The sequence below is a fragment of the Physella acuta genome, unplaced genomic scaffold, assembly GCF_028476545.2.
Source record: "Physella acuta isolate Inbredline_101_S28 unplaced genomic scaffold, ASM2847654v3 ptg000473l, whole genome shotgun sequence".
NCBI lineage: Eukaryota > Metazoa > Mollusca > Gastropoda > Physidae > Physella > Physella acuta.
In genome coordinates, this window is record NW_026731992.1 from 1,323,251 (window position 1) to 1,345,039 (window position 21,789).

General features: G+C 37.0%; 1 protein-coding gene across 9 annotated transcripts; it reads right to left on the minus strand.

Annotated features, from left to right (window-relative positions):
• Nucleotides 1-21,497, minus strand: LOC131943947 (NF-kappa-B inhibitor alpha). Of its 9 annotated transcripts, XM_059304345.1 has the most exons (6): nucleotides 21,381-21,458; nucleotides 14,217-14,330; nucleotides 11,611-12,052; nucleotides 8,700-9,052; nucleotides 831-1,162; nucleotides 1-387 (listed from the first exon to the last, which is right to left on the minus strand). In XM_059304345.1, the coding sequence occupies exons 3-6, from the start codon at nucleotides 11,985-11,987 to the stop codon at nucleotides 316-318; spliced, it is 1,134 nt and encodes a 377-aa protein (XP_059160328.1). In that variant the 5' UTR covers nucleotides 11,988-12,052; nucleotides 14,217-14,330; nucleotides 21,381-21,458; the 3' UTR covers nucleotides 1-315. The 9 variants fall into 9 exon arrangements, with proteins under 9 accessions (XP_059160328.1, XP_059160324.1, XP_059160326.1 ...); XM_059304341.1 differs by lacking the exon at nucleotides 14,217-14,330 and having other exon boundaries at nucleotides 21,381-21,497; XM_059304343.1 differs by lacking the exon at nucleotides 14,217-14,330 and having other exon boundaries at nucleotides 21,418-21,492.
• Between the last annotated feature and the right edge of the window lie 292 nt (nucleotides 21,498-21,789).

Sequence of the window (21,789 nt, forward strand, 5' to 3'; positions counted from 1 at the left end):
TTAGAATCTAAGATTAGGTTTATTTTTAGATCTATTTCTCTAGAATGCTTACAAGAGCTCAAGCCTTAGGACTGTCCTCTACAACAAACACCAGAGCCCTCTGTACATATATACAATGAGAACAGTAGCTTGCTTGCTCTACAGTAGGTGCTAAATAAATGTTTGAGAACAGGCCAACACCTTTTTATTTACTGAGTGACATCTTGGGATGCCAACAAGATGGTGTCTCATTTGGTACTGGTCATCTGCCAGCTTCACATTCAACCTCCAGAGTAGTCCTGTTCATCTGGATCCCAGCCGACTGCTAAAGCTGGGCTACCCACATGTATTCTGGCACAACTTTGGTTGGTAGAGTCCAAATGTTCTGTATTCTGATGCATCTCCATTCTGGCCAAATAAGTTACAGTAAGACATGAGTCAGTTGTCACATCCAATCAACATGAGTAAAACAAGTTGTCACATACAAACAACATGAGTAAAACAAGTTGTCACATACAAACAGCATGAGTAAAACAAGTTGTCACATCCAAACAGCATGAGTAAAACAAGTTGTCACATCCAATCAACATGAGTAAAACAAGTTGTCACATCCAAACAGCATGAGTAAAACAAGTTGTCTCATCCAAACAGCATGAGTAAAACAAGTTGTCACATCCAAACAGCATGAGTAAAACAAGTTGTCACATCCAAACAGCATGAGTAAAACAAGTTGTCACATCCAATCAACATGAGTAAAACAAGTTGTCACATACAAACAGCATTAGTAAAACAAGTTGTCACATCCAAACAGCATGAGTAAAACAAGTTTTTAAAAGAAATGCGCTACTCACCATTTCATCATCTGAAATGTCAGAATCATCACTCAATGATAGTCTCTCTAAAAGTGCTCCGTGTTTGAAAAGCTCCTTCACAATGTCCTCATGTTTACGCCCCACTGCCAGCAGAATAGGTGTTAGTCCTGCATAAGTTTGTGCATCAATGTGGGTCTCTTGAAATGAAAGTAAAAAGCGCAGCATGTTGAGGTTTCCCCACTCTGCAGCCAAGTGTAAGACAGAGCGTCCACTCTTGCCCTCTGGCTGATTGACGTCTGCTCCTGCAGCCAGTAACAGCTGCATAACATCCACATGTTCTCCAATAGCAGCAAGGTGGAGGCAAGTCAGACCTGATTCAAAACATTTCATTAGCCATCTCTGGTTGATGACATCAGCTAGATGTCATATGGCGAGGGCCATCATGACATCAGCTAGATGTCATATGGAGGGTCATCATAAAATCATCCAAATGTCATATGGAGAGGACCATCTACTTACAGTGTTCACACTCTTTGTACAGCAAGTCCATTTTGTGGATGGCTAGAGGGACAAGACCTCTACCTAGTCTTATCATATTTTGTGGATGGCTAGAGAGACAAGACCTCTACCTAGTCTTATCATATTTTGTGGATGGCTAGAGGGACAAGACCTCTACCTAGTCTTATCATATTTTGTGGATGGCTAGAGGGACAAGACCTCTACCTTATCAAATTTTGTGGATGGCTAGAGGGACAAGACCTCTACCTTATCAAATTTTGTGGATGGCTAGAGGGACAAGACCTCTACCTAGTCTTATCATATTTTGTGGATGGCTAGAGGGACAAGACCTCTACCTTATCAAATTTTGTGGATGGCTAGAGGGACAAGACCTCTACCTAGTCTTATCATATTTTGTGGATGGCTAGAGGGACAAGACCTCTACCTTATCAAATTTTGTGGATGGCTAGAGGGACAAGACCTCTACCTAGTCTTATCAAATTTTGTGGATGGCTAGAGGGACAAGACCTCTACCTAGTCTTATCAAATTTTGTGGATGGCTAGAGGGACAAGACCTCTACCTAGTCTTATCAAATTTTGTGGATGGCTAGAGGGACAAGACCTCTACCTAGTCTTATCAAATTTTGTGGATGGCTAGAGGGACAAGACCTCTACCTAGTCTTATCAAATTTTGTGGATGGCTAGAGGGACAAGACCTCTACCTAGTCTTATCAAATTTTGTGGATGGCTAGAGGGACAAGACCTCTACCTTATCAAATTTTGTGGATGGCTAGAGGGACAAGACCTCTACCTTATCAAATTTTGTGGATGGCTAGAGGGACAAGACCTCTACTTTATCAAATTTTGTGGATGGCTAGAGGGACAAGACCTCTACCTAGTCTTATCAAATTTTGTGGATGGCTAGAGGGACAAGACCTCTACCTAGTCTTATCAAATTTTGTGGATGGCTAGAGGGACAAGACCTCTACCTAGTCTTATCAAATTTTGTGGATGGCTAGAGGGACAAGACCTCTACCTAGTCTTATCAAATTTTGTGGATGGCTAGAGGGACAAGACCTCTACCTAGTCTTATCATATTTTGTGGATGGCTAGAGGGACAAGACCTCTACCTTATCATATTTTGTGGATGGCTAGAGGGACAAGACCTCTAATTTATCGAATTTTGTGGATGGCTAGAGGGACAAGACTTCTACCTAGTCTTATCATATTTTGTGGATGGCTAGAGGGACAAGACCTCTACCTAGTCTTATCAAATTTTGTGGATGGCTAGAGAGACAAGACCTCTACCTTATCAAATTTTGTGGATGGCTAGAGGGACAAGACCTCTACCTAGTCTTATCAAATTTTGTGGATGGCTAGAGGGACAAGACCTCTACCTTATCAAATTTTGTGGATGGCTAGAGGGACAAGACCTCTACCTTATCAAATTTTGTGGATGGCTAGAGAGACAAGACCTCTACCTTATCAAATTTTGTGGATGGCTAGAGAGACAAGACCTCTACCTAGTCTTATCAAATTTTGTGGATGGCTAGAGGGACAAGACCTCTACCTAGTCTTATCATATTTTGTGGATGGCTAGAGGGACAAGACCTCTACCTTATCGAATTTTGTGGATGGCTAGAGGGACAAGACTTCTACCTAGTCTTATCAAATTTTGTGGATGGCTAGAGGGACAAGACCTCTACCTAGTCTTATCAAATTTTGTGGATGGCTAGAGGGACAAGACCTCTACCTAGTCTTATCAAATTTTGTGGATGGCTAGAGGGACAAGACCTCTACCTAGTCTTATCAAATTTTGTGGATGGCTAGAGGGACAAGACCTCTACCTAGTCTTATCAAATTTTGTGGATGGCTAGAGGGACAAGACCTCTACCTAGTCTTATCAAATTTTGTGGATGGCTAGAGGGACAAGACCTCTACCTAGTCTTATCAAATTTTGTGGATGGCTAGAGGGACAAGACCTCTACCTTATCAAATTTTGTGGATGGCTAGAGGGACAAGACCTCTACCTAGTCTTATCAAATTTTGTGGATGGCTAGAGAGACAAGACCTCTACCTTATCAAATTTTGTGGATGGCTAGAGGGACAAGACCTCTACCTTATCAAATTTTGTGGATGGCTAGAGAGACAAGACCTCTACCTAGTCTTATCAAATTTTGTGGATGGCTAGAGGGACAAGACCTCTACCTAGTCTTATCAAATTTTGTGGATGGCTAGAGAGACAAGACCTCTACCTAGTCTTATCAAATTTTGTGGATGGCTAGAGGGACAAGACCTCTACCTTATCAAATTTTGTGGATGGCTAGAGGGACAAGACCTCTACCTTATCAAATTTTGTGGATGGCTAGAGGGACAAGACCTCTACCTAGTCTTATCAAATTTTGTGGATGGCTAGAGAGACAAGACCTCTACCTAGTCTTATCAAATTTTGTGGATGACTAGAGGGACAAGACCTCTACCGTATCAAATTTTGTGGATGGCTAGAGGGACAAGACTTCTACCTAGTCTTATTAAATTTTGTGGATGGCTAGAGGGACAAGACCTCTACCTTATCAAATTTTGTGGATGGCTAGAGAGACAAGACCTCTACCTAGTCTTATCAAATTTTGTGGATGGCTAGAGGGACAAGACCTCTACCTAGTCTTATCAAATTTTGTGGATGGCTAGAGGGACAAGACCTCTACCTTATCAAATTTTGTGGATGGCTAGAGAGACAAGACCTCTACCTAGTCTTATCAAATTTTGTGGATGGCTAGAGGGACAAGACTTCTACCTAGTCTTATCAAATTTTGTGGATGGCTAGAGAGACAAGACCTCTACCTAGTCTTATCAAATTTTGTGGATGGCTAGAGGGACAAGACCTCTACCTTATCAAATTTTGTGGATGGCTAGAGGGACAAGACCTCTACCTTATCAAATTTTGTGGATGGCTAGACGGACAAGACCTCTACCTAGTCTTATCAAATTTTGTGGATGGCTAGAGGGACAAGACCTCTACCTTATCAAATTTTGTGGATGGCTAGAGGGACAAGACCTCTACCTAGTCTTATCAAATTTTGTGGATGGCTAGAGGGACAAGACCTCTACCTAGTCTTATCAAATTTTGTGGATGGCTAGAGGGACAAGACTTCTACCTAGTCTTATCAAATTTTGTGGATGGCTAGAGGGACAAGACCTCTACCTAGTCTTATCAAATTTTGTGGATGGCTAGAGAGACAAGACCTCTACCTTATCAAATTTTGTGGATGGCTAGAGGGACAAGACCTCTACCTAGTCTTATCAAATTTTATGGATGGCTAGAGGGACAAGACCTCTACCTTATCAAATTTTGTGGATGGCTAGAGAGACAAGACCTCTACCTTATCAAATTTTGTGGATGGCTAGAGGGACAAGACCTCTACCTAGTCTTATCATATTTTGTGGATGGCTAGACGGACAAGACCTCTACCTAGTCTTATCAAATTTTGTGGATGGCTAGAGGGACAAGACCTCTACCTAGTCTTATCAAATTTTGTGGATGGCTAGAGGGACAAGACCTCTACCTAGTCTTATCAAATTTTGTGGATGGCTAGAGGGACAAGACCTCTACCTAGTCTTATCAAATTTTGTGGATGGCTAGAGGGACAAGACCTCTACCTAGTCTTATCAAATTTTGTGGATGGCTAGAGAGACAAGACCTCTACCTTATCAAATTTTGTGGATGGCTAGAGGGACAAGACCTCTACCTTATCAAATTTTGTGGATGGCTAGAGGGACAAGACCTCTACCTTATCAAATTTTGTGGATGGCTAGAGGGACAAGACCTCTACCTAGTCTTATCAAATTTTGTGGATGGCTAGAGGGACAAGACCTCTACCTAGTCTTATCAAATTTTGTGGATGGCTAGAGGGACAAGACCTCTACCTTATCAAATTTTGTGGATGGCTAGAGAGACAAGACCTCTACCTAGTCTTATCAAATTTTGTGGATGGCTAGAGGGACAAGACCTCTACCTAGTCTTATCAAATTTTGTGGATGGCTAGAGGGACAAGACCTCTACCTTATCAAATTTTGTGGATGGCTAGAGAGACAAGACCTCTACCTTATCAAATTTTGTGGATGGCTAGAGGGACAAGACCTCTACCTAGTCTTATCAAATTTTGTGGATGGCTAGAGGGACAAGACCTCTACCTTATCAAATTTTGTGGATGGCTAGAGGGACAAGACCTCTACCTAGTCTTATCAAATTTTGTGGATGGCTAGAGGGACAAGACCTCTACCGTATCAAATTTTGTGGATGGCTAGAGGGACAAGACCTCTACCTTATCAAATTTTGTGGATGGCTAGAGGGACAAGACCTCTACCTAGTCTTATCAAATTTTGTGGATGGCTAGAGGGACAAGACCTCTACCTAGTCTTATCAAATTTTGTGGATGGCTAGAGGGACAAGACCTCTACCTTATCAAATTTTGTGGATGGCTAGAGGGACAAGACCTCTACCTAGTCTTATCAAATTTTGTGGATGGCTAGAGGGACAAGACCTCTACCTTATCAAATTTTGTGGATGGCTAGAGGGACAAGACTTCTACCTAGTCTTATTAAATTTTGTGGATGGCTAGAGGGACAAGACCTCTACCTAGTCTTATCAAATTTTGTGGATGGCTAGAGGGACAAGACCTCTACCTAGTCTTATCAAATTTTGTGGATGGCTAGAGAGACAAGACCTCTACCTAGTCTTATCAAATTTTGTGGATGGCTAGAGGGACAAGACCTCTACCTAGTCTTATCAAATTTTGTGGATGGCTAGAGGGACAAGACCTCTACCTTATCAAATTTTGTGGATGGCTAGAGGGACAAGACCTCTACCTTATCAAATTTTGTGGATGGCTAGAGAGACAAGACCTCTACCTAGTCTTATCAAATTTTGTGGATGGCTAGAGAGACAAGACCTCTACCTTATCAAATTTTGTGGATGGCTAGAGAGACAAGACCTCTACCTAGTCTTATCAAATTTTGTGGATGGCTAGAGGGACAAGACCTCTACCTAGTCTTATCAAATTTTGTGGATGGCTAGAGGGACAAGACCTCTACCTAGTCTTATCAAATTTTGTGGATGGCTAGAGGGACAAGACCTCTACCTAGTCTTATCAAATTTTGTGGATGGCTAGAGGGACAAGACCTCTACCTAGTCTTATCAAATTTTGTGGATGGCTAGAGGGACAAGACCTCTACCTAGTCTTATCAAATTTTGTGGATGGCTAGAGGGACAAGACCTCTACCTAGTCTTATCAAATTTTGTGGATGGCTAGAGGGACAAGACCTCTACCTAGTCTTATCAAATTTTGTGGATGGCTAGAGGGACAAGACCTCTACCTTATCAAATTTTGTGGATGGCTAGAGGGACAAGACCTCTACCTAGTCTTATCAAATTTTGTGGATGGCTAGAGAGACAAGACCTCTACCTTATCAAATTTTGTGGATGGCTAGAGGGACAAGACCTCTACCTTATCAAATTTTGTGGATGGCTAGAGAGACAAGACCTCTACCTAGTCTTATCAAATTTTGTGGATGGCTAGAGGGACAAGACCTCTACCTAGTCTTATCAAATTTTGTGGATGGCTAGAGAGACAAGACCTCTACCTAGTCTTATCAAATTTTGTGGATGGCTAGAGGGACAAGACCTCTACCTTATCAAATTTTGTGGATGGCTAGAGGGACAAGACCTCTACCTTATCAAATTTTGTGGATGGCTAGAGGGACAAGACCTCTACCTAGTCTTATCAAATTTTGTGGATGGCTAGAGAGACAAGACCTCTACCTAGTCTTATCAAATTTTGTGGATGACTAGAGGGACAAGACCTCTACCGTATCAAATTTTGTGGATGGCTAGAGGGACAAGACTTCTACCTAGTCTTATTAAATTTTGTGGATGGCTAGAGGGACAAGACCTCTACCTTATCAAATTTTGTGGATGGCTAGAGAGACAAGACCTCTACCTAGTCTTATCAAATTTTGTGGATGGCTAGAGGGACAAGACCTCTACCTAGTCTTATCAAATTTTGTGGATGGCTAGAGGGACAAGACCTCTACCTTATCAAATTTTGTGGATGGCTAGAGAGACAAGACCTCTACCTAGTCTTATCAAATTTTGTGGATGGCTAGAGGGACAAGACTTCTACCTAGTCTTATCAAATTTTGTGGATGGCTAGAGAGACAAGACCTCTACCTAGTCTTATCAAATTTTGTGGATGGCTAGAGGGACAAGACTTCTACCTAGTCTTATCAAATTTTGTGGATGGCTAGAGGGACAAGACTTCTACCTAGTCTTATCAAATTTTGTGGATGGCTAGAGGGACAAGACCTCTACCTAGTCTTATCAAATTTTGTGGATGGCTAGAGGGACAAGACCTCTACCTAGTCTTATCAAATTTTGTGGATGGCTAGAGGGACAAGACCTCTACCTAGTCTTATCAAATTTTGTGGATGGCTAGAGGGACAAGACCTCTACCTAGTCTTATCAAATTTTGTGGATGGCTAGAGAGACAAGACCTCTACCTTATCAAATTTTGTGGATGGCTAGAGAGACAAGACCTCTACCTAGTCTTATCAAATTTTGTGGATGGCTAGAGGGACAAGACCTCTACCTAGTCTTATCAAATTTTGTGGATGGCTAGAGGGACAAGACCTCTACCTTATCAAATTTTGTGGATGGCTAGAGGGACAAGACCTCTACCTAGTCTTATCAAATTTTGTGGATGGCTAGAGGGACAAGACCTCTACCTAGTCTTATCAAATTTTGTGGATGGCTAGAGGGACAAGACCTCTACCTAGTCTTATCAAATTTTGTGGATGGCTAGAGGGACAAGACCTCTACCTTATCAAATTTTGTGGATGGCTAGAAGGGACAAGACCTCTACCTAGTCTTATCAAATTTTGTGGATGGCTAGAGGGACAAGACCTCTACCTAGTCTTATCAAATTTTGTGGATGGCTAGAGGGACAAGACTTCTACCTAGTCTTATCAAATTTTGTGGATGGCTAGAGGGACAAGACCTCTACCTAGTCTTATCAAATTTTGTGGATGGCTAGAGGGACAAGACCTCTACCTAGTCTTATCAAATTTTGTGGATGGCTAGAGGGACAAGACCTCTACCTTATCAAATTTTGTGGATGGCTAGAGGGACAAGACCTCTACCTAGTCTTATCAAATTTTGTGGATGGCTAGAGGGACAAGACCTCTACCTTATCAAATTTTGTGGATGGCTAGAGGGACAAGACTTCTACCTAGTCTTATCAAATTTTGTGGATGGCTAGAGGGACAAGACCATCACTCTTGTGGTGCTTGTGGTGGTGCGGGAATGTCATCTAGGCTTAATCAAGAGACCACAGACACTGCTATGGCCATATTTACCTTCATAGTTTTTTAACTCCAAATCTTGGGGAAACTGCTGATTTGGAATGCCATACTGGTTCTGCAAAGTTTCTTCATAATGACCAGGTGTGATCAATGTCCGTACAATGTCTGTGAAGCCCAGCCTGCAAGCATTGTGTAGGGGAGTGTTCCCAAGCTGGTCTCTGACATCCAGTGCTGCCCCAGCTGCCATCAACCTCCCAACAACACAAGTCTGTCCTGTGATGACTGCAATGTGTAAGGGTGTTTGTAAGAGGCTATTGGTCTGATTCAACCAATCCAAGTCTGGTGCCAACCCAATGATTTGCATGGTCACCTCTGGCAAGCCATGGATGATACTCAAGTGTAAATGGCTAAAATAAAATACAACATTTTGTCAACATTTTAGAACATACATTGTTTTATGCAACAATTGCTCAACATATTAGAACGTACATTTTAATAAAACATTTGGGCAACATTATAACCTCAATGTTCATTTTTAGACTTCTTCCAATTCTGAGCTAAAAAGTACACATCTACCAATATTCACCATGGAATTAGGAAGGATATATGTTTACTGGTGTACAGATTGTAAGTGGATTAGGCAACGTCTTTGTGTTTTGGTCATTTTGGTATAGAGACCCTGAGTGTCAGTCATGTGTAACAATTAGGAAGTTTGCTAAATATATCTATTGAAATCTTGTATAAGTGGTGAATGTAGCTACAACATAGACAAGTGCTTAGGGGTAAAGATAATGTTTTGATTTAAGATTAATAAGCATTTCTTTGATCTCAATTCATCAAATGAACATCTAAGGTAGAGGTGTAAGCAATTTACCCCAGCCACAGTTCCTCCCTTCAATACTCACTTACATGGAAAGGGGAGGGGTCATCTGGAATGGTGGAGAGGAGGTTGAAAAATGTGTTGTCCTACTTTGATTTTTTGAAAAGTAATATTTCAAACAGAATTTTATCAGTTATTTCATGCTTTTTAAAGACTTTTTGTGTATTCTAATAAATATTTATCACTCTTTGTTGACCATGTTGAATAAATATTATAGAAAGGATATGTGGCTCTATGAATAATAAAAATATCATATACTAGGCCCTATCTCTAAGGTCTAGGCCCACACTATGATATATACAGTTATTTAGTAGGGCTGTAGTATGTAGACTAAAGTAGAACAAGGGGAAAACTACTTTCAGTCAAATGTGGCTAGAGTTTCTGTATTGGGTTTCCTGACCTTTTCTCCAATACCTTTTCTTATTAATTGAAAATAAATATTATATTATTTTCTATTCTCCAAATCAACAATACATTTAAAATCTGCAGAGGTTCAGCTATAATCTAGTGCTGTTACTTGTCATTTTCTTTACACGAGCCGGCCCGCGGCATAACATACGCCGCTATTTAGTTGCTGTTTTTCTACTTTTCAGTTATTCATAATTTGTGAATTCGACAGTACCAAAACTGCCACTGAAAATATTTCTTTAAAACACTATAAGTAGCTCGTTAAGGACCATAACCCCCCCCCCCCCCCCCTACGTTTAAAATCGTTGGCTCTGCTTGTAAACATTTAGAGTGAACACAGCTCACTAAAACCATGTAGGGGTGGGGAGGTAGGGAGCGCGTTTACAGCTTGTTTTCTAGGCGCGTTTGCAGCTTGTTTTCTAGCGGCTCCCAGAAGAGAATTATATATATAGATTTTTCCTTTAAAAAAATTAATTTGAAAACAATGATACATGCTCTAAATTTTCCAAATTATAAATATTCTGACATAAATCTGTTTAATTCTAAATAATAAGATAATTGGAGTTTCATTTCATTAGTTTTATGTGAATTGATATTGAATAAATATTTTTTTATGAATTTTTTAAGATCTTGACCATTATCAACAATCTTGTTTTTTCCTATATAAATTAGATAATTAGTCATAGTAAAAACCTGATTTTGAAAAAAAAATTGCATAGCAACACTCAACAACAGATAATACATTTTGTTTTGTGAAATTTATATAAAAGAATCACCCCTGTTTCATAATTTACTATTATAATTTTTTAAAATAATGATTATTATTTTTAAAAATGTTCACCTTTGAACTCACTTTATTTTTCCCTATAAACTTTTATTTTTTCCCTATAAACTAGATCTATATAGATCTTCTATAAAGCCAGATTAGTAAAATAAGGAAAAAAAATATCTTCGCAAGTTCTAATTTAGCTAGAAACATAAATTACTTTGGTATCAGTGGAATGCAGGAATTCTCCTCTAGGCAACTCATGTGGTTCTAGGATAAAATACTCGTACCCTAGTCTACTAATAAATTACTATAAAGGGCGGGAAGTGTAAAACACGATCTAAAAATACACACTTGTTATTATGAATTAAAAGATATGTGGAGAAAATCCCAGCGCACAACTAGAATTTCCATGTGAAGTCTACACCCCTCCCCATTTCACCTTCCTGTAGGCTACACAGATTGAGATCTGGACAAGGAAATCCCAATAACACATGTTTTCCATTCAATAAAAAATTAGATGCGCTAGCACATCAATCTAACAGACTGATTCTAGAATCTAGATTTATGTTTTTATGTCAACAGCTTGTTACAGCCAATAAACTTTAAAGAAACGGGTAAAGCATAAAATTGAAAAGTACTTTTAAAGTACTTTTGTAGGCCAGTGCTAATACAAACAATGAGAATATAAAAAAAGCCCTGATAGGCTGATAGTACTGACCTTATTACTAATTACCCAATTTAATAAATTCTAAACAAATAGTACTAAATCTAGATTTGCCATTACTACTACTGACAACACTACAGAACAATACAGCGATGTTAATTCAATAATCAAAATGTAAAAAAAAAAAAGAGAATCTAATTAGAATCATCTAGTCTAACTAAATAGTGTACTTAAGTGTACTAACTTGTCTCCATCTTCATCACCTCGAAATATTTCAACAATTTGTTCCGCTGAAAAACTTGGCGACGACCAGTTTTCCAAAACTTGTGAATCTGGGCTTCTCAAATTCGATATGAAGTTCTCATCAACTCCCGAATCACAATTTTCTTTTAAACTATCAATACTAATAAGAGAAAGTTGATGACTAAGGTCGACTGTGTTTTTTTCAACAGACCGGGATCTACTGGCCGTATTGTCAGTCACTGGTTCTTCAGCTATCGACAAGTTGCTAGTATCCGATGATACATAACCAAGTGATCCTAATCCAGAATCTATTCTTTCTTCTATCAGACTACACATTGTCTTTAAAATGTCTGTACCTGATTCATAGTTTTCTTCCATTTATAAAACAACTATCTAGACCTAGAAATCTAGATCTAGTCTAGATTCTAATCATGGTTTGTTCACTTTTGAAATTTAAACAATTTTTAAAGCCATACCTCAAGTCGCGAGAGTGAATCTACAAAGTCTAGTCTAGATCTAACTTAAAAGTTTAACTAGCTCTAGTCTAGATCTACCTCTTGGCATAGATATTTGATATTCTAAATACAGTCCTTGATAAAAAGTCATTTTCACATCAATCAATATCAAATTATCTAGATTTAGATCTAGAATCTAGATCTAATATCAACTAGATCTAGATTTAGAATAGATCAATAAACTAGTCTGGATTACTCTAGATTCTACTTATAGACTTAGATCAGAGGCGTAGAGAGGACAGGGCGGGTGGGTGTGTGCGGACATCACCTGGTGACACCATGGGGGGGGGGGGGGGGAACGACGACGGACACCATGGCAAAAAAAAATCTCAAAATGTACAGAAGAAAATACTTTTTTCCAGTTTCATTAATGATTAATTTAAATTAAATAGCCTTTTCAGTAAAAATCTACAATTATTACAACCTGCTAACTATAGAGAAAACAATTCTACATACAACTGTGTTATTAACAGACTATAGATAAACATTGTTACTATTAATTCTGCAGTGATTAAAGTTTATACACACATATATACACACACACACATATATATTATATATATACTTTGTTTCTTCTGACTTAGCTGTTTATATCCGAGCATTTTTAGATATCTAAATTCTAAAGGCCAAGGGGTCATCCATAAATGACGTCACACTCGTAGGGGGGAGGGGGGGGTCCGTAATTTTGTGACGATGTGTGATGAGGGGGAGGGGGGGGTCAGATGTTGCGACGTCACATTTTTGCATTATAAAAAAGCAATGCTAGAAAACGAATTTTAGACGTTATTTTGCGTTTTAGATAACTGTTTTAATAAATTGTAATAGTTTAGACAAGATTTTGGAAAAATATCGATGTTTTAAAAAAATTCAACTGCAATTTTGAGGGGGGTTGTAAGCTGAGGTGTGACGTCATTTTAGGGGGGGGTCTGGCTTTTTGTGACGACGTGTGACGGAGGGGAGGGGGGGGGAGGTAAAAATCGTCAAAAAAAGCGTGACGTCATTTATGGATGACCCCCAAGGCTAGTCCCAGTCGACTGTGAATAGCCCCAATACGGCTATCCCCTGTCGGCTGTCCAGTCATTTCATGGTAAATACAACTGGGAATAATATCTTACAATAATAAAAGCATTTATTGTGACTGGGGAGCGAGGTATAGATTAAGAGAGCAGTGCTAGTTTTGTAAAAATAAACCGGGAGTGATCTCCCCTAAACTTTCTCGAATATTCTTATATAGCACTACGAGGGATGGCAACTTGGGATATAGACATGATTTTTAATCTATTTTTAATTTATTATTACTTAAACTTTTAAAAATAGAACAGAATCTTGTAGAAAAAGAATTGTGCACCAAGTAAACGCCAAATAATATGTGTATACTGGTGTGGAATTTTATTAGTACTTTATAAATTCACATGGCACATGCATTTTTGAGAAATCGGAAATAGCGTAAATTACTAGATCTACTTCCCGTCAACTCAAATCACTCAAAATTTGACAGAGGGCAGAGAATTAGATCATTTACTTAGTTGTGAAATTTCATTAATCTATCTGAAACAGTACTCAAGCTATAGGCTTTTGAAAAATCGAAAGTAGAATAAGTGGCACTTCCCGTTACCGGAAATCGCTGAAAAGTTGATACGGAACTACAAATTTGATATAATACTTATATATGAAATTTCATCAACCTAGCTGTAAGGGTACTCAAGTTTTGAAGTTATTGTGTTCACAGGCACACATACACACACACAGACATATGGACAAGATTGCAAAACTACGTTTTTTCTCGACTCAGGGAGGTGTAAAACGTCGAGCTTTGCAAAAAACTCGATTTTTTTTTTTGCTCAATTACAATACTTTCTCTATACTTGGTAAACGAGAAAGTAAAAAATTAGGCCTATGGTAATTTAGTTTAGCTTTTAGGCTCCTATCAGACATATCTGCTACAGGCTACGTAGGTCATAGATGATCAATTATGCACTCAAATGTATAAGCCTACTAGACTAACAGACAATAGATCTAGTAATTTTTAACTAAATAATAATTATGCATCAGTTTAGTCGGTTGTTCACATAGCTATTCAACTATCAATTACCATTTAAGATTCACATAGGCCTAAATATCAGGTGAAATAGCATGTCCTTTTTAATCAGCTATCATTCAGTTTCCATCACACTTTTCCCAAGTTGTTTTTTCTCTTAGCAAAAATCTAAGGGACAGGTTCTTTTTTTGCAGATATGCAAGCAATTACATAACAAACAAACAAAAATGTACACAAGTAACCCTTCCATGAATAAGGGGGTCATCCATTTATGACGTCCACAATTTAGTTGGATTTTTGACCCCCGTCCCCGTCCACAAAAATCCACTTTTTTCCTTATAAAAGCATACGCGTCCACAAAAGTCAGTTTTTTTTCGGACCCCCCCCCCCCCCCCCCCCCCCCCCCGTGTGTGGACGTCATAAATGGATGACCCCTGGGAAAAAATATTTTGATAGTAAGGAGCATACATTTAGTGTCAAAGCGATTACTGGCATGACTGCCACCCACAAGGCCACTCCACCACTCATCTTCATGTTAGTACAGGTTCTTTTAACATTAAATCAATTAATAAAAAGTTACGACTGTGAATAGCCTTAATATGGCTATTCACAGTCAACTGGGAATAGCATCTTCCAATTCTAAATCATATTTATTCAAATTAAGAATGGACACCAGCGAGTTGACGAGATTCCTTCCGTAATGTTGTTGACATGGAATAAAAATGTGCTTTTTTAGATTTAGGACCATAAAACTAATAAAAGATAAAATTTTATTAAAAACTTAAGCCTAAAATTAATTCAGAAATGTAATATTTTTAGAATCAATGCTATACAAGTTGCAGATCCAGAGAACTTGAAAATAATTTGTTGAGTTTAAGGCTACATTTCTATTTATTTTCATCAAGCCTAAGTTATAACCCGATGTTTCACTTTCGTAAGACAAACATTGATTGGCTGTAAAGGAACTCCGTGATCGATTTCTGACAGCCCCACTTGACAGTTATTTTGTTTACAAAACTTTGCAGATCAAGTTTTTAAATAACTATGCAAATTTAAACACCATGACCTATTTGTTCTATTTTTAGCTTACAATGTGTACAATAAAATTTATGGCGGCCATTGTTTATGTCTCCATTACACGTGAAAACCAAATTGTTTTTGCTTTTTTTTTAAATTTATATTTAGTTACCGAAAATATTCAAAACATCAAATACATCCAATCTTTAGTAAAGTCCGAAAAAAACCAGACAGACAGGATTTTATAACCATATTAATTGTAACTACGCCGTGCAAGATTTTTAAATGAATTTATGGACCTCTCAAATACCTTTGAGACTTTTCTCACTGGTGTCCATTGACTAGATCTAGAAATCTAGATCATTAAATTTCTATCAGACTGGGGAGACAATCTATTAATCTAGAATTCTAGATCTAGATTAGATTCTATTGATTGATTTGAACTATTAATCTAATTATTAGTAATTAATCAATGATTGATCTGTTCAAATTCTGTAAAAATAATAAAATAGTTTAGATCTAGTATTAATTCATGGCTTAATTCATGGCTTGGGTCTAGAATCTAGATCTAGCTAAACTAAAGATTCTCAATTCAAGTTAATTCTAATCATATAGTCTAGGCCAGTGGTTCCCAAACTTTTTCGAGTGGCGACCCCCTTTAATAAAAAGTAAGTGACCCGCGACTCCCCTAGAATTAAAAAGCCGAAATTAGTATGGAAATTAATAAGCACTAAATTAAGATTTTCTAGTAGACTTTCAATATGAACTACTCTTGATAACTGTTTAAATACCATGAGTAAAATTGTATGCTATTTAATAAACATTCGCGGTTAAGTTTTTGTTTACACCAACCTGTCATTAAAAACATTCAATTTATTTCTTAATGATTTTTAAATCGAAGAATAGTTTTGAAAATCTATTCTCAAAAAGTCAATCAATTTTACATTTGGGTATGAATGGTGAATACTACACCAAAATTGTGTGTGCAGTTTTTCAACTTACGCTGAATTCATCTGCAAATCAAAGAACTCATCTTGTAATTCATTGGGAATGCTGGCAACATCAAGGGAAGAAGAGAATGGGTAATGCGTCAATGCCGATTCTTCTGCTTTCAGCGCAGAGAAATAGCGCTGCACTTTGTTTTCAAGTGATTCGAGATGCCCAGAAATGGCTTCTTTTAAAATTTTCACAATCAGATTCATCTACCACACTGCAGTTTCTCAAATTTATATTTCCAAGATTTATTTTTTTCGCAGATTTTGCAGAACCTCGTGATCTATATTAATGTCTTTGCTCAGTTCTTTGAAGGCTCCAGATTTTATATTATTTACGATTTTTACTAGCAATGGAGTGTTAATGGCGAGGGCAGTGGTTAGGGAGCTAAATCTTTTCTGTTTTTTGAAAGCCCAATTTTGACCTAAACATAGATGGCACACCATCCGTACAAACCCCAACAGCCGCTTTAACCCATTTTAATCATCCAATTTAAAAAACGTATTTATTTTCTCCACGCTATCTTAACAAAATAGCAACTCTTCTTTGCTATTATCTGAATGAATATAGATAAAGACCAGCAACTGCGAACACGAACTCACGTCTGTTGATTTATCAACTTGAAAAGCAAACAATGGTGAAAGCTTGTTTTCAATAAAAATGTTATTTAACATCTACTGGACATATCTGATATAAGCCGCTGAACAGTATTATTAGGCAGAGATATTTGTTGTTGCATCTTTACTGCACTAGAATCTCCAAGAATTAACTTCACTATCTTCAACAATGCAGCGTTTGATGAGATTTTCTCCTATTGTGTTTTTTTTGCTTGGCATTTTCTATTGCGACTGCATTTGATGCTTGCACTAATGCTGTGTTTCCTTGTTCCTGTTCGATCAAGTCTCTGGCATTTGCAACTAGCTTCATGCCGATGAAAGAACTCCATATCTTTTTTGGTGTGTTCCGAATGACTTACCTCAAAGGATGTTTGAGTTTTGAAGATTTCATAAACTTGCATTGTTTCTTCTCTATTCCATTTCCAGTGATGTTAGTAAAGCCGAATTTCAGATATTCTTCTAAATATTTATGTATTGTTTCTCATTAGTAACTAAGGTTTAGTATACCAGTTGTCGACCCCCCCCCCCCCAGATAGCCCTTCGCTACCCCCCTCCTAATGGTTGTCGCAACCCCCAGTTTGAGAACCCGTGGTCTAGGCCATTAATTTAGGCCTATTTAATATATATATTTATTAGTTTTTCTTACTATATGTGAAATCTACTCAATTCTCAATTTAAACATGACAACTGAATAAAAAACGTCCATACTTTATCCTCTAGGCACTAATTTGGGGGTTGTAGCGAGTTTAGACTAAATTATTGAATTTTAAAATGTTTTGTCACTCACAGCTATGATATGACGGATCATCCATGACAACCTGGTTAAAAGTTGAAAGGTTTAACTTTTTAAGTGACCGTGAAATAGATCTAATTTTTTTTCACAAGAGAGTTCCTAAAAGTAGAATTGGCCCGTCTATCGTCGGGATATATTTATAGAGGAAAAAAAATTAAGAGAATGTCATCAGAAATAAATTTAAAAAAAGACAAGACAGAAGTGATGTTTGAATTCTTTTATTTCTTTAATTTTATAACAATTTTTATTGTACAAAAGAGCAAAATAAAAAACCATGCCAGGTAAACGTATCCATTCAAATAGCGGTCACGTGGTCAAAAAAAAATAAAAAAAATTGGTTGTCATTTTTTGGACACATCATATAAAAAAAAGTGTTGAAGATATTTGATTTATATTTTCATAGAATGATAAAACTAATAATGCTTTACTTTGGAAATCAATTTTGTGATAGGGAGATCTATATTTAAAAAGTTATATTATTTTGAATGACACCGACTTTAAATTTAGCCTACATTCCCCAAAGCAATTTTTGAAAATGCTTTTCTGGCATATTTAGCCTTGCCACCTATAGCATGTTTTTATAACGTAAAAACCCGCCATTTTACTCGTGATAAACATTTTTAAAAGTAATTCTAAGAAGGTCTCTGGAACTAAGTCGAAAAACTCGCCGGAAGTCATGGTCCGATCCTTACGCCATGTTCTGGTTAGCAACCAAGGACGCTTTTAAGTTAGTGAGCCTCCCTAATATTTATATTACGCCTAGGCCTATTATAACTATTGTCTAACCAATATTATTATAGTATTAAGTATAGGCCTAGATCTAGGTCCTAAATAGTAAAGACTTAAAATTTATAAATCTAAAGTCTAAATTAAATCCATCTCTATTGCTCTTCTATTCTAGACTAGAATCTAGTTTTTAATAGATTCTAGATCTAGAATCTAGATTAGCCTAGCGCCCTAGAGTCTAGATCTATTGAATCATTGATTGAATTGTTAGGACTAATTATTTTTTTAATTTATTACTTGTATTATTAATTACTTTAGAATTTAGAATCTAAAGTTTAGAGATCTACTCACTACTCTATTGGTTAGCTTTAGGGCTTTTAGGCCACTATACTGTGACTATACTACTATTCTATTTCTATAGGGAATAATTAATTAGTTTAGATCTAGAATCTAGATATTAATTTTTTAATTAGTACGGGCCAATAATAATATATGATTGATAATGATGTGTCAGATCAAGGACTGTAGTGTAAAGTGTACTGAGGACAAGATCCCTCCCAAAAAAGCCAAGTTAAGTAGTATATACTACTAGAATCTAGATCTAGATCTAGTAAGTAGATCTAGAGTAAAGTTCCGCGTGTGGTCACACATAGCGAAAAATTCCGAACTCCCGATTTTCATCGGGCGCTATTTTGTAACCGTTTCACACAGAAACAAACCGAAAGTAATTTATTACTCCACTGCCATTCTACTCTAATATGCATGAGTTATTTTGTATTCATACGCATAGTATTTGAGATATTCATGTTTTAGTGACGAACCTCCTTGTGATCGACTTTTCCCCCCTTTTTACTTGCCTGTGGTCACCTGTCCCTGCTTGTGATCACTAGCGTATTTTTTACGTTTTGATCCAATTTTAATAATTTTACTCATTTAAACGTGTTGATGATTGTATAATTAATTAATAGATTTGCAAAACCAAATAATAACACGTTAATTAAATTTATTAACTACAAATTACGGATGACCCAGTGATGACTCAAGGGACGCAACTATTATAATCATAACAAAGGGACGTAACAATCACTAACAAGACAAAACGTAACATTTGCTTCAATTGGATTGTATGTAGAGACACAAACTAGATTTAGAAGAAGTAGATGATTAAAATAATTTAAAACAACAGAAAAAAATAGAAATTATATAGGTTCTAGACTTAGCTTGAAATATAGAGCAGCTAGATCTAGGCTAGTCTAGCTCAAGTCATTGGTGACCACAGCGAGGGTAAAACACAAAAATCGTTACCCCAGCTGTGATCACCCCCATTTCACCACTAAGATCCTTTTAATAGCCTTAACTACAGTATTTTCAGTGTCCCGCACATAAATAGAAGCTATTTATAGTTAACCTAGTTATAAAAAGCTTTGATTGGTTGGTTTTATTCATCTCATCCGGGACCTAGTGCTTTTCATACGGGGGAACTAGAATCGCCTACGACGTCATACCTCGAAACTTGAAAATTTAAAAACTCGTCTTTCAGAAGGAGTGAAACAAAAGAATTTGACCTGGATATATTTAGAAATGGACATGTTTACAGCAGATATTGGTAGTTTCGTATAAAACATCCAAACAAATATTATACGATTAGGCTTTTTGATGAGAATTACAGAATGATTTTTTTTATTAAAAATGTATCAATAATAGCTAGAACACTAGTAAACTAAGCTAATTTAGCATATTTTAACTTTCTGTGTAAAGTCATTATTACTGAAAAAAAATTCCAAAGTCAGGTCAGTCTGTGGCAACCTCCAATGAACTTGACAGAAGGAAAAAAAACTTGACCCGTGACCTTCATTAAAACAGAATTTGCTTTTGTTTTTTTTTTTAATTTTCAGTATACATGTGCTTAATCTTACCCAATAAGTGATAAAAATTTGAAAATTAATTTTAATTACTGGTGTAAAGTGACATAAACAGCTTAATAAACACGTGTTTTCTTGAGGGGGTGTGGCCCGGGTGTGGCACATCCTGACATCGCATTGTTTGTAACTTTATATTTCTGTGTTTTATGACTATATTTGTTCACAATCAGCATGCTATGCTTTTAATTTTGATAAAGGGTAAGTATACCAAGTTACAAAACCTGAAATCTAACTAATAATTCATACTTTCAGTTTAAAAAATAATGAAAACGATCATCAATGAAGAAAGCGTAAACATTCTATTTTTAGGTGTGACATAAAAAAACAGTCATAAATCTAGCCAAATGATTGGATTCTTGCGCAGCACACATTTTCCCGCGCCTCGTTTTCACTAAGCAAGATTATAATAAAATGGCATTATTGGGGGGTGATCGTTTTCCCACGCACATATCTCATTAACACGCCAAATTATTACCAGTTAATGGTAATGTGTGTAAAATTAATACTTTAAAGTTTACATCTGACATAAGCTGGTTTGCATCTGGAAGCGATATGTAAGAGTTATTTGATATAAAAGACAAGAATTCATAGAGCTACTTTCACTAAGGCGCCGCTTGCGAGACAAACAAAGGAATTAGGCCAAAAGTAGATCCGACAATTCTTAAATAACAGACTTAAATAGAAACGGATAGTTCCGATTTCTTAAATTAACGATGGCTTCGTAATCATTAGTTTTATCGCTCTACCCATTAGTGAAAGCGAAACTGGTCGCCATTTTTGGTAAGCGCATGAGCCGTGAGATGGCTTCAAAACAACAAACCCGGAAGCTGCGAATTCGAACGGCCTACGTAATACGAAGCCATAAACAGAAACAGGAATGTGACTACACCGTGGTTTTGACCACACGCGGAACTTTACTCTAGATCTAGTAAGTTGTTCATTAATAACACTTTTTACTTTTTAGTACTTTTACTTTTACAAATAGAATCTAGATCTAGATCTAGTAGGCCTATGGCTAATACTAATAGCTTTTAAAACTACATCAAATAAATGACCAACTGAAACGAAGATTATAGATCTAGATATAACTATTTTGATTGATTAATAATTTAACGATCATAGCAGTAGAATCAGCATAGTATAGGTCTACCTAACCACAATCTACATTTTCTAGTTGCGGTTATTACATTCATGAACACATCTTCTATGTAGATCTAGGCTAGCCTAGAAAAGGTTTAAAGTCACGTGACAATCACATCCAATGAGGAGACGGTTACCTCTCTCAGCAAAAAAAAGGGGATTCCCCTGTTTGAATTTTTTTCTTTTTTTTTTAAATAAATAAATTAGGGGACCTAATGTAAAGTAATGTCTGACAACCTTCTTTATTTTACACGGAGCTTCAAAGTTATCTCAAAGAAATAGTCCATGAGATATCAAAGCAAATAAGATAAACAAACATTGCTTATTTACATAAAATCAAACTGTTTAGAAATCGAGACCACTTAAAAGCCTATTTATAGAATCTACGATTCTATGACTATAATAATACTATAATTTAT

Bases quoted from the DNA above. Each gene is read 5' to 3' on its own strand.
- LOC131943947 (XM_059304339.1), bottom strand. From the start codon at position 21,423: ATGAATGTAATAACCGCAACTAGAAAATGTAGATTGTGGTTAG. The intron at 9,053-11,610 runs GTTAGTACACTT...ATTTTATTTTAG, and splicing joins GGTGATGAAGATGGAGACAA to CCATTTACACTTGAGTATCA. The intron at 1,163-8,699 runs GTAAATATGGCC...GTTTTGAATCAG, and splicing joins GGAGTTAAAAAACTATGAAG to GTCTGACTTGCCTCCACCTT.